The 19,252-nt window shown below is 42.9% G+C and overlaps 2 protein-coding genes across 3 annotated transcripts in view; one reads left to right on the top strand and one right to left on the bottom strand.

The window, feature by feature from the left end:
* LOC125900850 (histone-lysine N-methyltransferase 2D-like) overlaps nucleotides 1-19,252 on the top strand; it is a 422,240-nt gene that overhangs the window by 202,832 nt on the left and 200,156 nt on the right. The window lies entirely within an intron of this gene.
* Nucleotides 1-19,252, bottom strand: part of dctn1b (dynactin 1b) — a 67,914-nt gene that overhangs the window by 24,549 nt on the left and 24,113 nt on the right. Inside the window, exons 6-10 of one of the 2 annotated variants that reach the window (XM_049596083.1) lie at nucleotides 12,642-12,659; nucleotides 8,053-8,073; nucleotides 5,976-6,146; nucleotides 3,792-3,815; nucleotides 1,684-1,881 (exon numbers count right to left, since the gene is read on the bottom strand). In XM_049596083.1, the coding sequence (XP_049452040.1) occupies nucleotides 1,684-1,881; nucleotides 3,792-3,815; nucleotides 5,976-6,146; nucleotides 8,053-8,073; nucleotides 12,642-12,659 (432 nt within the window). The remainder of the gene's footprint in view (nucleotides 1-1,683; nucleotides 1,882-3,791; nucleotides 3,816-5,975; nucleotides 6,147-8,052; nucleotides 8,074-12,641; nucleotides 12,660-19,252) is intronic. The other variant, XM_049596084.1, reaches the window with a different exon arrangement.

The following is a 19,252-nucleotide window of genomic DNA, read 5'->3' on the forward strand; positions in this document are numbered from 1 at the left end:
AAATCTGTCCGCAAACCATTAAATTCTCTGTTTTCCTTTTTTGAGTTTGGAATCGATAACTAGGGAGACTCAAGACAAGCCTTCGCCTTTGAGGTCTGGCTAAATTTTAGAGAAGAAGGCACCAGGTCGCAGACGTGTGACGCTCATTTTAGTTGAAGAAATGTTAAAACATTTTAGTCTTTTTACTGATTTGTCGAAAGCATTTGACATGGTTGACCACGATATTTTAAAACTTAGACTCTTGCAGTCAGGACTCTCGGAGCAAGCAGTTAATTGGTTCACCAACTATCTCAGTAATAGGACTCAGTGCATTAAATATGATGGCCTGTGTTCTGATATTGTTACTGTCCACAAGGAGGTGCCGCAGGGTTCTATATTAGGTCCCCTTTTATTCATTGTTTATATCAATGATTTGGGTATAAATGTGACAGATGCTAATTTGCATTTCTATGCTGATGACACAATTATTTACTGCTGTGGATCAACTCTTGAATCTCTGCAGAAAAGCCTTTTATTGCTGCCCAGCACTCATTACTTCAGCTGAAACTTGTTCTCAATGTAGACAAGACTAAGCTTATGCTGTTCTCTAATTCTAGGAAGAGGCCACAAATTATGCCCTCAGTGACCACTCTCGAGGGAAATGAAATAGAGGTGGTTCACGAGTATAAATACCTGGGTGTTTTGACTGATGCCTCCCTCACTTTCAAGCCGCATATAGAGAAACTAGTGAAGAAGCTGAGGATAAAACTGGGTTTTTACTTTTGAAATAAGCTATGTTTTTCTTTTAATGCAAAAAAGTGACTTGATGCTGCTACCTTTTTACCAGTGTTGGATTATGGAGATATTTTATATATGAATGCTTCTGCTAAATGTCTTCATATGGTTGACACTGTCTATCACGCTTCTCTGAGGTTTATCACTAATTATAAACCACTGACACAACACTGTGAGTTATACTCTCGGGTTGGATGGGCTGCTCTGGCCACCTGAAGGCTCAGTCATTGGTATACTTTTATATATAAGGCATTACTTGGTCTACTGCCTTCCTACATTTGTTCCTTAATTGCACAGAGAAGCGCTGGTCCTTACTCCTTTCGTTCTCAAGACTACTTGTTGCTTTCTGTTCCATATGCCCGTACTGAATTGGGTAAAAAGGCTTTTGTCTACTCTGCACCTTCAGCATGGAATATGTTGCAAAATGACTGGAAACTAACAGGGTTCATTTCTTTGAGCACCTTTAAATCCAACCTGAGAATACTTGAGGCCGACTCCACTACATGTACTTGTTTTTCATAATCTTCTTGTAAATTCAATACTTTTTTATTTTATTTGTTTGTGTTTTATCTGTGTAATTTGTAACTGTGTTTTGTACTTGCTGCTGCCTATCTTGGCCAGGTCTCCCTTGAAAAAGAGGTTGTCAATCTCAGTGGGATCTTCCTGGTTAAATAAAGGTTAAATAAAATAAAATAAATAATCAGTGTATAGGCTACACATTTTTACATTTAAAGAATGTAAAATCACTTCAGGTAAAAATAAAACAAACTCAGGACTATGTGGGTGTACACTGATGACACAGATCATTTCTGTCTTGTTTCTGCAGCCATTTTGAGGATGCACTGATAACATGCATTAAACATCCCCCTGTACAACCACTCGTCTCCTCCCTCGTGTATTGCGTCTTACCCTCTTGGCCTCCTTGAGTTGTTTCTGCAGCTCGGCCTGCTGCTCCTGCATCTTAGTCTTCCACTCCTGCAGCTGCTCCAGCTGGATCTTGTGCTTCTCCAGCTCCTTCAGCTTGGCCTTGTCCTCCGTCCGCTTCATCTTCAGCGTCTCCAGCTTCTCCTCCAGGTCCTTCACCTGACCACGCAGCGCCTCCTCCTCCTGGATGACGAGGACATATGGAGGAAATGGAGGACAGGGTGGTGACAAGAGGATGAGAGGATGGAAAGGCAGATATTTGAAGACAGAGAACAGACAGGAAGGAAAGGAGAGATTTAATTAGCAATCACACATTTAAAACTATAATTACCACCTTGTGGTTGTACGCCTCCACAAATCAGTGAAGTTGCAGTTAGTTTACACCCATGTCTGTGAAAACATGAATGCTTCATACACATCAATTCAGTATCTGACCGAATGTCTCCCCTTCTGTTCCTGAGATATGACGTTAAAACATGATGATGTCACAGTCAAGCTGACCTTTGACCTTTTGGATCTAGAATGTCATCTCTTCATCATTGCATTCTGTTTGACATTTGTGTTAAATTTTAGCATAATTATTGAATGAATTCCTGGGTTATGGCCAAAACTTTGTTTCCTGAGGTCACACTGAACTGAGCTCTAATAAGTTCATCCATGAGTCCAAATTAACATTAGTGCCAAATTTGAGAATATTCCTTCTAAGTGTTCTTGAGTTATTGTGTTGATGAGAATGAGACTGAGGCAAGGTCACAGTGACCTTTGACCACCAAATTCTAATCAGTTCATTGTTCAGTCCAGGTGAACGTTTGTGCCAAAGATAAAGAAATTCCCTTAAGGTGTTCTAAGGTGTTATCACGTTCAGGAGAATGAGACAGATGAGGTCACATAGACTTGACCTTTGATCTATGTCCACCAAAAACTAATCAGTTCATCTAGTCAATGTTTGTGACAAATTTGAAGAAATTCCTCACGCTGTTCTTGAGATATTGCGTTCACGAGAATGACATGGAAGCAAGGTCACACCGGCCTTGACCTTTGATCACCAAAATCTGAGTTCATCAGTTCATCCTCGAGTCCAAGTGAATGTTTGTGCCAAATTTGAAAAAAAAATCCCTAAAGATGTTCTTAGCAAATCATATTCACAAGAATGAGATGGGTGCAAGGTCACCGTGACCTTTGACCACCAAATTCTATCCAGTTCATTGTTGAGTCCAAGTGAACGTTTGTGCCAAATTTGAAAGAAAATCCCTCAATGTGCTCATGAATTATTGTGTTTCACAAGCATGAAATTGACTCATGGTCACAGTGACCTTGACCTTTGACCATCAAATTCTAATCAGTTCATTAATGAGTCCAACTAAATGGTTGTGTCAAATTTGAAAAAGATTCCCCTAAGGCATTTTGGGGAAATCCTGTTCACAAAAATGAGACAGATGCAAGGTCACAGTGACCTCTGACCAACAAATTCTATTCAGTTCATTGTTGAGTCCAAGTGAATGTCTGCACCAAATGTAAAGGCATTCCCTCAACATGTTCTTGAGATATCGTGCTCACGTACTGACAGACAGACAACCTGAAAAACATAACGCCTTTAGCTACAGCTATCACCGGCACGGAGCCCTGAAACTATTCTGCACCGTGAAACACAACAGAAGTTACATTTTTTTGTTCCTTAATGTTTCTTTAATAGTGTCACATTCATGCGTCCTCGAACAACAGATCAGGTGTAAAACTTTCACTCTAACACCACCTTCATATTTTTACGTGTTAGGAGGCTTTAATTTCACTCGCCATGCAGTGACTCCACCTGTGGAGATGAGAGAGTCAGTGTCGACACACTCACATGCCTCGTCGGGAAGGACACACTCACTATATGTGTTCATACACATTAAAACACACCCCTTAACGACAGGAGATCTTAATTTAATCCTGCAGTAAAGAACCCAGCCTGTGAAACAGAGACGGCGCCTCACACAGCAATTAAAGAACAGAAGTCACAGCAGCTCGTTAAAATGTTAGTGAGAGAAAAAAAACAACACTTCATACTGAGTGCAAAAAAAACCCCATCACATCATGCCGCATGACTGCACCTGTGTTTCCATAGTGACGTCCTCCTGAGGGGATAAAATACGAATCAGGCTGATGATGTCGGCCTCAAAATTAAACAGCAGATGACAGCTGACTTTTACAAAATGTTAGAGTGATAATCCGTGACATTTAACTTCAGATTAAAGGACATGTTTCTTCTCCCTCTGCTCAATGTGTACACAGCTGATGATTAATGAAGGGTTCACGGACAATTAAGCAACTTTAAATCCTCAAATCGACCAACATCTGCACATCTTAATCATATTTAATAGACTGTGAGCTCCAGAGCAAATCACTTGTGTCATCCTGAGAAGCAGCAGGCACATAAAATTCAGCGTATATGGAGACACGTCCTCTTTATTTCCAGTTAATGATATTTTTAAATCTGCCACACAATAAACTCAAATCATCACCTCAGAACAAAAGCAGGAGACCATTGTACACTGGTGGTGTTAGATGCAACATTTGCATCGTTAAAGTTTAAGCATGAAGAGTATTTATTTGTATAAATATTAGTTGTGTTGAGTGTGGTGTCCCTCAAAGCTCAATCCTGGATCCACTTCTCTTTAATTGTTATGTTCAAACATTCAGCAGCGCTTCATTTATTTTTTTGTTTATTTACTTGTTCATTTGACAGGGACAAATGCATAAGACATTGTTTCATATGTAAAATATAAAGTAGGTGTAATGCATACAGGTTTCTAGCCGTGGCTGATTTGCAACCCCTGTCTCTGGTTGGGCCTTAAGAATTACAAATGAATATTCACACCTATGCAAATGACACCCTGCTGTATATCCAACATTCTCACTACCAACTTGTTAAATATGGCAGCTTGGTCAGAGGCCCCAAACTTTAACTACAGCTCTTTGTAACCAGACATGGCGCTATAGGGCGACTACAAAGTCCCTTCTTCATACCTTCTTTGCTTTTTTTTTTTTTTTACACAGAAACAAACCAGTGTGTCATTTCAGACAGCATGCTGGAAGCAAAGGAGGTATGACTGGTGAGAACTTTAACACAACAGCGTCAGTCTCTGCTGCTGGCTTAAAGGCAAGACAACTCTGTCCCTCCATTCTACGACTGAACCTTTTCAACAGAATGGCGAGGCAGAATAACAGAGTGATATTCATGGCTTGAATCGGCAGTGTAAAAGGGGCGATACCGACAACGGATTACCTGTCTCATATACCACTGTCAGGATATAGTCAAAGTAATTCTTTAAAACAATAACCTACTCTATATTAAATACAATTTTTTTGGAGCTGTTGCAGTAAGTTGCCTCAGTGCAGTTAATCATAACACTCTTTGCACTGCTCCAAAAAATATTTATGTATTTCTATTTTTTGTGATTTAAAATGAAACCCTCCAGCCACCTGTGACCATGAAGAGGATACGCTCTTTAGAAAATTAATAGATGGATTATTTCACTAAAAGATTGGTGCTACATTATAATTTATGCATTTCCCTGTCATCAGAATCCCTGTTGTGTTTGTTATGTTGCCTCCTGTATCAGATTTCACCTTTAAAGCCTCTGGTTCATTTCAGATTCTTTTTCTTTATGACATCAACACAAACTGACAGCTGTGTCAGAATTCCTGTATATTTAGAGGAGCTATAGCAAAAACGATGTCACATCTGATTTAACTCCCGCACTTCTGCTCCTCTGGCTTACACACCGAGCGCTAAGACGTCTTTGATCTTGTTGGCACGATGTGCACGGTGTTACTAAACCACGGTGTCGTGTGCTGTCCTTATAAACCTGGTCACAGAGCTCAGATTCAAGAGCAAAACGTTTCCTCATAGCTGGCGTTAATCTCCTGCTTCCTCTGTAAATTCAACAAAATCTAGAATGTAGGCAAGTGCAACATAAAGACTGGAGACTTACAGTGTTTCCTCAGAATCTGGTGGATGCATCTTGTTCTGAATTTACTGGTAGCACAGTGTTAACAATGTTACTGATACTATTCTTTCTCACACCTTCAACTCAAACCACCAAAATATATCAGTTAATCATTACATTCATATCAGAAACATGCAGGAGACTAGTCCACTGATGGACCCTGATGAGGACTGTTGGTCCACTGATGGACCCTGATGAGGACTGTTGGTCCACTGATGGACCCTGATGAGGACTGTTGGTCCACTAGGAAAGTTCATAGGCAGGAGCAGCCCTGATGACACTGACCTTGCTGGGGACGGGGGCCGGAGGGTTTCCAGGTGAGTGGAGGGTGGGGATGACCGGAGCAGCCAGAGGAGTCTGGGCCGGCGTGCTGGGCTCGCTGCTGCTCATCTCTCCAGCAGAGGCCGAGGCCGAGCCGGACGCAGCTCCCTTCCCACCTGCAGGCCGGGTGGGCTGCTGAAGAAACCAAGAAGAAGAAGTCATGAGGGAAAACATCACCGAGTGTTTGATGTAGAGATCCGACTGGTTTAGTGTTGTAGTGGCCATAATGGAGGTCCATCACTGAGAATGTTTACATGCACATAGTATCCCGGTTTCTACCTTACTTAGGACGTTTACTGAACTAACAGCAAACCTGGTCATTCCTGTCTCTGTATTTATGAGTATGACGGTATCCAGGTTTATGATCATCTGTGTTCAGGTTACCTGGGCTTTGGTTATCGGCCAGTTAATTCACTGTATGAGTCACTCAGTCTGTTTCCAGTCACAGTGAAGTGGAGCTCCAGTCCCAGCTGGACGAGGACATCTAACTGGCCTACTGTCCTTGTCCCAGTAGTCAAGCACGGGAGGGGAATCCATTTATTGAGCCAAGTATGTGCGACTCCTCTACGATAGGTGGAGATATGCCCCCTTTCAGCTTGTTAGTATTGGACAACAACACAATTTATGATTTGCATTATTGACGTCTGACTTTCTCTTTATTTCTGCGTTTAAAAAATCATTCACCATCGTATTTTTTGTTGTACTGAATACAAAATAAGTTCAAGGTCGTAGGAAACAGGGGGTTCGGAGGCCGCCAGAAAACTTTGAGCATCAAACAAAACTTCCTGCATTCTGAATTTTTATGCACCAATAAAATTGCCTTTTTTGCATCAGTTTATGGTGATAATCTTTAATTTTGTCAAAATAAAAGTCCTCTGCTACTTTCATGTTTTATGGGGGGGCAAATGCACATGATCTAAACATTGACGTGGATGCGTCCCCTGAGCCCCCGCCTATGATTAAGTTGAGACTGTAATAAATGTTTCTTGCTGACAGACTCTGGCTTTAATTGTCTCTGTAATAAGAGTTAATGGAGGAAATTACAGGTTGTGAAAAGACAAATCTCTCTAGTAAATAAGAAAGTTTCTGTCTTAGCTAATTTTTAACTAGATGGTGAAACAGAAAATAAATAAAACATAAAACTTGGAGTGATACACTTCAGTTTAATCTTTAATTTTTCCTGTCTTCACTCTGTATGAAACTCCGGTTTGATGTGACATTAGATCAATCCAATCAGCTGCAGCGTCCACCTAATGCGGGGCGTGTCGGCCAATTAAAGACTTCCGTGAAGGCTGCTCTTGTGTATCCTCGCTCATCGCTCCTCAGAGCAGAAATAAGAGTTTTGGGGCAGCGTTAAAGATGACACACCAGAACGACTTCAGGTTCAAGCGAGGATCAAGGAGAGAGGAAATGACAAATAAGAGTCAGAAGACTCTTCACAGATTTACAACTTTCCACTATTTAACTATCCACATTTATATAATTATCAAACAGACAATTAAACATCCACATCAAAACCATTATTATTTTTCTTTTAGGTGTGTCTAATTTTCTGTCATGAATTTCGTGTTTGCAAAATGCCAACTCTTCATTGGACCTCCATGGTGCCCACAGACCCAACACAAATATAAAACTGCGACAGAAAAATGCTTGAACATTAAATTAAAAATACACAAAACCAAATTCAGAAACCAGACAAAGTATATGATAAGCTAAAAACTGTGCTGCAATTAATTCAAACATTAATTAAAGACGAACAGAAGTGAGAAACTGAACATTGAACACATGAACATTGGGTGGAGACAGAAACAGTGTTTGTGCTGTAAATATAAATGTGAAGAAGAAAAAACAGTGATGTACGACCAAAATAATGAAAATAAAATGGTGAATAATGTTTTGTGATGTATTGACATTACCTGGCACACACACACACACACACACACACACACACACACACACACACAAACTACGACCACACACCAGTACAGAAATCAAACTGATAGAAACGTGAAGCCCTGCAGGCGCCGAGGACTGAGCTCACCTTGGGCCTTCTGGCCGTGGTCTGAAGAGGAGAGGAGGTGGGAAAGGTCAAAGGGCAGCAGAGGAGGAGAGAAGGAGGAGAGGAGGGAAGGAAACAAACAGCCAGGGTTAGTGATTCCAGGCCAAGTTCATATTAAACTAGAAATCACAGACAAAAGGACGAGATGGGAGCATGAAACCAACGATAAAAGATAAAACAATGGATCTGTTATCACGTAACATCCCCACAGATCTCTGCTCAGTCTCATGGCTGGTCTCCAGGGCCTCATCTCTTCCTCCCACGTGACTGTAAACCTCATTGACAGCATGGACACTGTGTCTGGTACGGCCGCTGTGACCTAAATGACTGCATTGTGTCTCACGGGACGGGGAAGGGAACCCAGCTCTGCTGTGCTGCACTGACATAAAAGCTTGTTATCCTGCTTCATGGCGTGTTTCAGACATGCTTCACTGAGAAAGATCCACACTTTGTTCTTTTATGGTCCCTGGAGTCTGTCCTGCTGACCTGGGTTACACTGTGTTAATGAAACAGTTTGGAGGAGGACGGATTTGACAGAAAGGACGGCAAAGAGCATCCTAAAGAAAAGTGCAGACGATCCCACAATGTATTCTGAGGAAATCAAGTCCGTAACTTCCACTGTAACTGTTTTTGGTTTTATTATTATCAGTTAACTCAGATTAAACTGCATTCTTACAGCCTTTAGGGTTAGGAACTACTTCCAGTTCAGACTCAAAATGTATTAACTTTAACATGCACAGATTTGTACAGTGGGACAATAACGCTTTCTCCAGATTATATCAAGACAATCAGAAATAAAATGTGGCAGTAGAAAAAAAGTGGTAATAATAAATAATAATATAATAAAAAATAATAAATATTTCGGTTAGTCTGTTAATAAATGTGATGAAAATAATTTTAAATTTGAGTTTCAAAGTTGATCCTTAATCTTTCAAAAAGCTAGCCTGGCTTCAACTAAGAGCAAATAAACATGAGCTCGCTGATTCGTCTTGTTCCCAGGCTCAGGAAAAAGCATCTGTCAGAACAAATTCCGGCCCTGTCCGCACAGACAAAAGATATTTTTCTAAAAGCATATTTTCCTTTATGTTTTGGCCTCTCGTCCGCATGAAAATGGAGTTTAGGTTACTGATGGAGATTTTTTTAAAACGTCTTCTAAAGCCCTGTTTCCACCAAACCCTTTCAGTCCAGTCCCTTTGGAACCAGCAGTAAGCCTTCAGACATGGTACCTAGACCCTCGGTGTGTTCAGACAGTCCTCTTAAATGTGGGCGGGGTTGTTGTCACTCACTGCTCCGTCCAGCACTCGCTGTATTTCCTCATCAGCAGTGACACAGATGGAAGTCTGCACCTGGTTTATCGTCCACAGAACGAGGCTGCACGCCCACATTTTCACAACAAAATAGAACAGGCTGCAGTGAGAGTCTCTCTCCATGGGATATTTCAAAATAGCAGCTTTGTGCATTTAGTCCTTCTCAGGCAAGCTCAGGGGTTTAGTGTTGCTGTAGCCCACAGGAAGTGAGGATTAGAATATATGACCTTCACATAATCCGCTCCAAATGAATCTATATTTTTAAAGTCATTACTAAAAGTGTGTGTCATATAAAAACTAAAGTGATGGTCAAAGTTGTCACAGTGAAATTTAAGGTGTGCTGATGGATTCACGTCATCAACTCATGCATTGAGTAACATTACAAGTTAACGTTCCACCTTAAAAGTTGCCGGCAGTCGGCCCAGTGAATGAAGTTATTTTTTTCTCTTTCATTTTATAGTTGTAGTTTACTGATGTATGAACAGAGGTTACATAAAACCAGAGTGAGCGTCCTCTACTGACCAATCAGACTGCAGGGTTTCTAGCTCCACCTTTTAGTACCAGATCTGTGTGCTAGGTACCCCAACAGAGGGGGGACCAAACATGGGGACGCTAAGGAACGCTGCTGTTGGGACCATCCACAAACGGACAAAAAAGCATACCAAGCTGAACTGAACCGGACTGTTCGGTGTAAACAGGGTTTAAGGTGCAGATTTTTCCAAACTGCAGTTAGTTTCTGTTTCTCTGTGTGGACGAGTAAAACAGAGCATCGGGAAACAATGACGTTGTCTGTTTGCACAGGCCTGTTGTTGCTTTGAGTAATGAGGACACACTAGAAACAACAATGGTGGAATAACCGGTAAACTTTCCAGTAAACTTTTAGCTTTCCTAAAGACAAACTGCAAATGTTTTTTATGCTCCGTAAAAGACTGGATTAAGCTGTTTTAGCAGTTAAGTGTGATCAGTCATTGGAAGTGAACCAACTGACACTGTCTCTGTTCTACTTATGATGACTGCCAAGATGTTCTTTCCAGGAGACTTTCTAGGAAATAATTAGTACAGGCTAAAATAAAACACACCAACCAATATTTACTGATAATCAAACAAAGATAGTAAAAATCTACAGAGGTCTCTTCCTCTCCAAAACAAAGAGACCAGCTGATTTAAACTTTTAAAAGCACTAAATAAAGATGTTTCACGTTAAAAATCAGTGTTTCTGCATTGCTGTTTGGCACGGCAGGGGTTGAAGACGAGCTGCTGTCAAAATTTGCTCAGCTTGTTTCGCTCAAGATTCAGATGTTCTGGGTTTTTACCAGGAGCCAAATGATTCAGAGGTCTCTTTATCCCTAAAACAAATGCACCAGCTGTTTTAAACCAGTGAAAGCACTTAATGAAACAGTTTTATGTTACAAATCTGTGTTTTTCCAACGTTATTTGGCAAGTCAGAGACAGGCAACTCGTCCACAATCTGCTAAGATGAGTTCACCGTTTTTCTCTGATAACTTCAAATTCAGACAGTTTTCACCAGGAGCTGAATTATCCACAGAGGTCTCTTCCTCTCCAAAACAAACAACCTGTGGATTTAAACAAGCAAAAACACTGAATAAAGAAGTTTCATTTTACAAATCTGTGTTTCTGTGATTCTGTCTGAAATGCCAGGGGCTGTAGCCGAGCTGCCGCCTGGTTTGCTCCACTTGTTTCTCTGATGACTTAAAATCCAGACGTTCAGGAGGTTTTTACCAGGAGCTGAATTATCCACAGAGGTCTCTTCCTCTCCACAACAAACAGACCAGCTGATTTAAACCGGTAAAAACACTGAATTAAGCTGTTTCACATTAAAAACCAGTGTTTCTCCAAAGCTGATCGGCACAGCAGGGCCTGGAGCTGAGCTGCTGCTATCATCTGCTCAGCTTGTTTCTCTCATAACTTAAGATCCAGACTTCAGATGACTAAAATCCTCCATCTGGCTAAAACTTGTAGTCAACGACGACCAAGATCTGGGGTGACCCCTAGCTAACCTGATAGTGTACGCCCCATATTGGCTCAGTCCTTTGCAGCAGCCCAGATTTGATTGCAACCCTGATTGCTGCACGTCCTCCTCCATCTCTGTCCAATCTTTCCTGCCTATCTTCAGCTGTGCTTTCAATGAAGGGAAAATGTCCCAAAAAATCTAAAAAGATCAAAAAATGAGGCTTGATACTGGATAAAAGGTAAATTTATGGCAGCTTCTATCAGACAACCACCACCCTGACTGATGATTAAAGGGGAAATGATGCCACTGACAGGCCGACCATATGACATAGATCGTGTCCTTGATTAAAATGACTGATTTCTCAGGGTCTGAATATCGTTGGAAACATCTGGGATAATGTTATACAACTCTGCTGAATACAACACTGGTCTGGTTGTTTCAAGACATTTAATTATGCGAAAAAGTTCAATATTATACCTTAAAATAAATCGAACAGCTTCAGACTCAGAGGTGAGTAAATGTACTTTGATATCGAGGTGAGTCTTGTTCTTGTAGTTATCTGAACACAGTGTAACTCAGGTCTGTGCAGACACTTTCTACTCTGCTGCTCTTCATGTTCCTGCACACTGATCTGAACTCACTCTCTCCTCTACTCTTCACTTTACCTCCTCCTGTCCTTTTTGCACACTGACTCTCTCTCTTTGCTCCTGCTTGGGCACGGCCGTCGCTTTGGCTAGTTATCGTTCTTTATTGGATTAGAGCCGGACCATTCAGCAGAAATTAGCCCGAGCTAACAGCTGTACCAAATAAGAGCTGACAGCCCTCTTAAGCCACGGTGTCGCGCCGTAGATACGAGAACAAGCTGTACTGAAATCACATCAGCCTGTTCACTACATCTGCAGCCGAGAGTGAAATCATTTGATTCTCCCAACAAAAATCATTGACCTCGTAAAGACGCTGTGTGAAAACGCTGCTGCAGGATGAGGCCAAATAAAAGAGAGAAGCTGAAGAGCGGAATTTAAAAAGCTTCTGCACACACATGGAATACATCTGCAGAAATCAAAGCTGAAGGAGAAATAAACTGAAACAGCAAACTGCAGGTGCACCTCTTCATCCACACTGGGAGTATCACTAGAGAGGAAAATAAAAGGGCAAGTCCCTTCAAAATAAAATGACAGAGAAATAACTGAAACTTCCAGCATGACCTTTACAGCAGCTCTGCCAACAAAACAAATGGATGGTGACAACAACAACAACAACATCCCAACAGATAATCATATGGAGTTCTGTACCTTCCGGGGTGCAGGAGTCTGTCTCATCATATTGGCAAGAGAAGAAGACACACACACACAAACACAGTCACCAGGAAACACACACACACACACACACACACACAAACAGGAAGGTGATAAAACAGGTAAAGATGCTCGATCCACAGAGACCAGGACAGACAGACAGACAGCTGAAGCAGACAGACAGGCAGCCACTCAGGCCGGGAAGCTGCAGTGGTGCAAATGGCCGCAGCGATTTTTTCCCAGGCTCCCCCTCCCTTCCTCTGTCCTCCTGCTAGCGTCCTCCTTTATGTCCTCCTTCTCAGCTTCTCTCATAATCCATTCGCCAGAGCCCTCGGTCGCTGCCTCCCGTTCCTTTCTGCTCTGATTACGACTCGGACATCTTGCTGCCGAGAGCCTCCGACCAGCTTCTGCTCACAGGAGACGCCTCGCCTCCCCTAACCTCCCTCCTCCTCCCCCCCCCCCCGTCTCATTTCCCCCCTTTTTCTCACTCTGCTTATTGTGATTTGTCAGCCCAGCCAATGCCCGGCTCCGGCATTACATCACTGTGCAGCCTCCTCCCTCTCGCCCTCCCTCCCCTCCTCCCCCTGCTCGCTGCTCCTCCACCCACTCATCACCACAGACAGACAGGGTGGGAGGAGGTGGGGGGGTGGATGGGTGAGACGATGTGTGACTGGGGGACAGACAGAGGAGAGGATGTGAGACAGAGGAGGGCGGGGCTGTAAACGGAGGTGAGAGGAGAAAATGAGCAGCAACGCTGATGCAAGCCTCTCCTGTCTCCTAGCAACAGCGGCAGAGCCCTCCTCTGGGTTCATTAAAATGAGGCTGACACAAACAATGAGGACACCTGATCCTCATTAACAATTAAAGACATTTAAGATGCATGTGCCTCGAAACATTTTATTTTATTTTAATCAGCTAATCAGTTAATTTGCCTCTGTATCTTTTCTTTTTACTTCATTTTAACCGTTTTCAACAGTCTCACCTGTTAAAGCTGCAGCAGGTGGTTTAATTTTGGCATCTTTGGGCAAAATCTCATCATAACCTTTGAGCATACGAAATTTAAGTGGTCTGAGAGAAAACTAGACTTCTGCACCTCCTCTTGGCTCTGTTTTCAAGCTTCAGAAAATCTAGTCCGTGACGGGAGACTTTGGCCAGTCAAGGGTCATTTCAGAGAGAGGGCGTTCCTATTGGCTGTTCTCCAGATGCAGATGTGCGTGCACGTTCCTTCAGATGGTGAAAACGTGATTCACTGATGGAGAATTTGCAGAGAAAGCTGCTATTCCCGCATTTGAAACGACTGCCTACACTGCAAAGCAACCCAAAAAAGGGGAGATGGACTGATCAAACAGAGTCTAAAGGAGTCTGACTCGTGTCAATATCAGCAAAGCGTTTCAGAGTCGGAGAGAAAATGTCGCTTATAGTTTAGCTTTCTGCTAACTGGAGCTAAAGGCTCATGGCTGCAGCTTCAAGTTCACATTTATGTCGCTAACATTGGCTAGATGGTGCACAAGATGGCCGGGTGGGTCAACAACTCACATGTGACCTTAACGACTCTGTAAGGGTTCACACCCACACAGAGGTTAAAGACTCCGCACAGCTCCGTTAGAATTGAAGAAGCGTCTTGGATGAGAGGCGAAATGTCTTCAAGAAACTAAAGCCAGTCCAGCTGCCTACAATACAGCACTTCAGACTAACATTTGCTAGAGCCTCAAATGGCAGTGTGTCCTCCGCCACTACTGACCACCTCACCAGGAGGAGAGCGGGCAGCAGCTCTGGAGACGGACCCCCAGCCAGCGGCTGGAGAAACCCAAATCCAGCCAGCTCATACCCCAGCTCCAGGGGAACAGACAGCCACAACTCCCCACTGGCTCTGCAAACTTTCTGTTGCTGCTGTTACACAGGTTAGACCTAGCACCCGGCACTGAGGGGTTTGCGCTTGCTGAAGTTAAGCCACTACAGCCGCTGACCAAAGGTCCATCGTTCCCTGTTTCTGCTGGAGAAGCAACCCTCAGCTGTGGGGAGCGAGGTGGAGAGACTGTGGGTTGGCTAGCAGCTAATTGTCGTCTCATTTGTGGTCTAATGAACAGAGACAGATCAGGACAAGAAATTATATAATATACTGTATGAAACACGTGCTTACGCCCGTAACTGTCTGGTGGGAGGGGCTTGGGGCAGAGAGCGGAGAGCTGCGGAAAAGGGGGGATTTTCAAATTATGTGGGGTTTTTCAGATTTCCAACCCTAGCTTTACAGGTTGACTTCTGTATTTAACCTTTTAACCTTCACTGACAGGCTGACAAAAGCCTGACAGTGACTAAACCTAATAAAAATACCCTGGTTTTGCTGGCACAATCCCAACAGGGGAAGCAGCAATGTCTCTGTTAAATAAATGTTTTTGGTGGCACTATCCAGGCTGGAAAAACATCCCTGTTTTTGATGGGTGACAATTTTATTGTCTCACATTGCCTGTTTCTAACAGTCATATTTGTTCTATACTGGTGACTTCTAATAAAGGAGAATCCTTAATATGAGTTAAAACATGGAGTATCGCAGCAGCCACTGCTAAGACTCAAACAAAACGTTGGTCTGGAGCTTTAGACGTAACACTGATTGTTTTGTGAGTATAAGTGATTTAATAGGTCAGATCATTCCTCGAGCCATTGGAGTAGCTTTCGTAATATCTTCCTCAGCTCCGTTAATCTCCGTCTCTGCACCAACAGCTCAGCAGGAAGAGAGAGGGATGTAAGAGGATTAATTCAATGGGGATACTCTGATTAGCTGCGAGCTTTATACCTGAAATACTTTCACAATGTGGGCATGAAAACGGGCAGTTCGTAATCTGAGATGGCTGCGATGAAACCCAATGAGGTTATAGTGACTGCAGGCAGGGTTGAGTTTCTGTGAATTGATTCTAGAAGAACAGATTATTATGAGGAGGACAGAGATTATTATGAGGAGGACAGAGGCAGAACTTCACTTCAGGCCGCTGAAGCAGAAAGAAAACTGTTTACGTGTATCCATTACAGAGCAGCGCAGGAAAATCTGTTCTGTTAAAATATTAAACGTCTCTCTGTAATCCGCTCACTTTCCCTCCACCACACAGACTAAGTGCTGCTCTGAGAGGACGTCCTCATCCACCGCTGAGGTGATGGAGAGAGACAGACAGAGAGGATGATGGGATGGGTGGAGATATATCGAGTTCCTGCTTTCCCAGCACACACAGGGAGGATCCCCGCCTCTGAGGTCACGGCTCTCCAGCAGGACAACAAGGGGATAAAATTACAGCTCAGGAAGCAGCGACGCAGCATCACCCAACACGCTCGGCTCCCGACTGAGCAAAACACTGACTGTTATTTCACGTACACGAGGAAACCTGAGAGAGACGTGACACTCAGATACTGAAGAAGTTTACTGTGTACGACAGCAGAATGAGCACAAAATTCATAGTAAGTTATCTGAAGTAAGTTAAATGAATTTGTCCGAGACAGTCCTCCTCCAAAAATTGACACCACAGGTTTATTGTTCAGCAGCTTTATACGATCCACAGTTACGTTTATTGCTAGGTATCAACCTCGAAGGGCTGTAGTAATTATGACGGGAGCAAAGGAGGAAGTCAGGAGACGCAGTATAAAGAGTGACAAAGTCCACATTTTCACCCGCTTATCTGAGGCTGGGTCTCGGGGGCAGCAGGCTAAGCAAAGCACCCCAGATGTCCCTCTCTCCAGCAACGCTTTCCAGCTCCTCCTGGAGGACCCCAAGGTGTTCCCAGACCAGATGAGATATATAATCCCTCCAGTGTGTTCTGGGTCTGCCCCGGGGCCTCCTACCAGTGGGACATGCTTGTAACACCTCTAACAGGAGGCGCCCAGGAGGATCCTGATCAGATGTTGAACCACCTCAACATGAAGGAGCAGCGGCTCTACTCCGAGCTCCCTCCAGATGTCTGACTCCTCCCCCTATCTCTAAGGCTGAGCCCAGACACCCCACGGAGGAAACTCATTTCAGCTGCTTGTATCTGTGACCTCATTCTTTCAGTCACTACGCAGAGCTCATGACCATAGGTGAGGGCTGGGACGGAGATGGACCAGTAAATCGAAAGCTTTGCCTTCTGGTTCAGCTCCCTCCCTTGAATCCTTGAATCCTTCTCCACGAAGGTCCGACGTAGCGCCTGCATCACTGCAGATGTGGACCAAACCACTGATCCATCTCATGCCCCATTTTGAAGTGAATGCCAGACGAGAGCTGATCCAGCAGGAGATAAGCACCCCTATTAATAACTGACCTGAGACTGTCACAAAGGTGTGGAGTCACTTCCACATTCGAGGAGGCTTTGTGCCACAGCGGCCATCTTTTTTTTCAATTTTTTTTTATATGTTCTTGTCGGAATAGTTTGATCGGTCAAAAAACACAGGACTTTAGCACCAGGAAAGAAGAGAAACTAAAAGTCAATGTTGTCAAGTTGTTTAAAGTTACAAATCTAATGTCACGTTGGGTATTCAATGTCATGTGGCAGGTTTCCCATAAACAGATTTTAAACAGGGACAATGTTAGAGGAGATGAAAAGTCAGGACACTGTTTTTAGCCTGGAAATATAAGACCCAGGAAAATGAGTGCAGCATGTAATCCAAAGCATTAATCTAATGGACGGACAGAATACGTTACAAATTACATTTTAGGGCGTGTATTTATTGATCCGTAGTGAAATAAGAGTAATCCTTCCAACACTGACAGTACACATGGCGACACTCCAGGAGGCTCCTATATTGTTAGTTCTGAGATCACAGCAGAAAAAGCGACAGTGGCGCCATCATGGGCCTTTAAAGACCTCTAAATCAAACCCCCACCGTTCATGTGCGTATTGCGTCTTGTGGATGCATAGCATTAATTTCTGAGGACGTGAGGCAGCTCTCATGTGCAAACAGAGGTGTAGCTGAAATCATGTTTATCTCGACGGTAGGAACAAATCATGTATGGGTCTTATGGGTCTGAAGACTTGTTTTGTCCCACTCACTAATTTTATTTTTGTCAGCACCAAAAAAATGTATATTTATGACACTCTGCTGTCAGGAAAAGTTACGATGTGAGACAAACTGACCTCTCTATGACGACATAAGACTTCAGTCACATTTAGAGAACAGCCTGTGCTTCCTTAATATTTTCTGTCTTGTCTGTAACTTGGATCCATCATCTAATTTCACATTTTCCTGCACGTACTAACATTTAACCACACCCCTCGGTCAGATCTGCAGAACAGAGAACACTCAGACCTCAAGGTTCGGACTGAACTGAGCTGCTGAGGTTTAAAGTCGTCCTGTTCTGCAGGATAAAGTAGAGCCGAGCTGACAGGAAATCTTTATTCTGCAGGTCTGCTCTCTGCAGGCGGGAGGGCGGCTCACTTCACCTCAGTCACAGTCTGACATTTATCAAGAGGAACGCCTGCACGTATGACTCAGCGGAGGATGATTGTTAAAGAGCACTGGACCGTCGGCACGGACTTCATGATGAATCTACGGGTGGCTCAACATTAAATGTTAAAGTCACAACATATTGTATTTTGTCTCTATATTCTTATGATGTCTCGTTCAATCCATCTTCAGCTGAAACTAGATCTCATGATCAGACTAAATGCCAGTGTGGAGCCAGGAGGACCTAACGAGAGAAAAATAAGAGTGTAAAACTATTTTATATTCTGGACCCGCAGGCTGTTAGAAATGTCGGATTCTTCAGAATAAATTATCTCTGGCTGCAACGACACAACCACGGAGTCTCTGGGGTAAAAAATTAAACAACAGGGATTTAGAGGTAAACATGAAAATATGTGTTACTGCTTTATATCATTCCTTGTTACTTAAAACTTGTAATGTTTTAAACTAAATTCATGACGACAGACAAGAGCAGGAGGGTTTAAACTGTCCTTATCCAGCCAAAAACAGCCAGATACATTTTTAGTTTCAGTATCAATCTGTTGATTTTTACAATAAATTGATCATATTTGTGTCTAAAAATATCAGGAAATTGTCTTGTTTTGTTTGATCAGCACTCCCAAACCAAAATATATTTAATTTACAAGCATATAAACAGAGAAAAGATTCAAATCCAAACACTTTGAGAGGCAGAAAACAGGAAATGTTTTGTATTTTTGCTTTATAAATGCAACACATTCTCATACCTAAACGACATATGAGACCGTTGCAGAGCACCAGCGACAGGTGCAACAGTTGCACCAAAACTATGTGGTTAGGATTTAAAGAGAGATCATGGTTTGGTTTAAAATAAGAACGTTTGTTATGTTGACTTTTGGTTTGACTCTGGTCTCCTGAGTGAAAGTCCTGTGCTTGTTTGACCCATTCGACCTCCACGACTTCCTTCCTGTCCGAACTTTGTCACTCTTTATACTATCGGTGCTTCTCGAAGTCAAGGATGCTTCCTTGGTAGGACGTGTCACACAGGACGTTGCCCTGACATTGACTCCTGGTCACCCAACGTCACAACCTAAACTCAACCAAGTATCAACATTGAACAACGTCTGTGTCCAGCTGGGCGCGTGCTGCCGTCCACTTATATAACATGGGCTGAAATCAACACTTACACTGAACTTAACTAAATTTAA

This window comes from Epinephelus fuscoguttatus, linkage group LG14 (genome assembly GCF_011397635.1).
Source record: "Epinephelus fuscoguttatus linkage group LG14, E.fuscoguttatus.final_Chr_v1".
Taxonomy (NCBI): Eukaryota; Metazoa; Chordata; class Actinopteri; order Perciformes; family Serranidae; genus Epinephelus; species Epinephelus fuscoguttatus.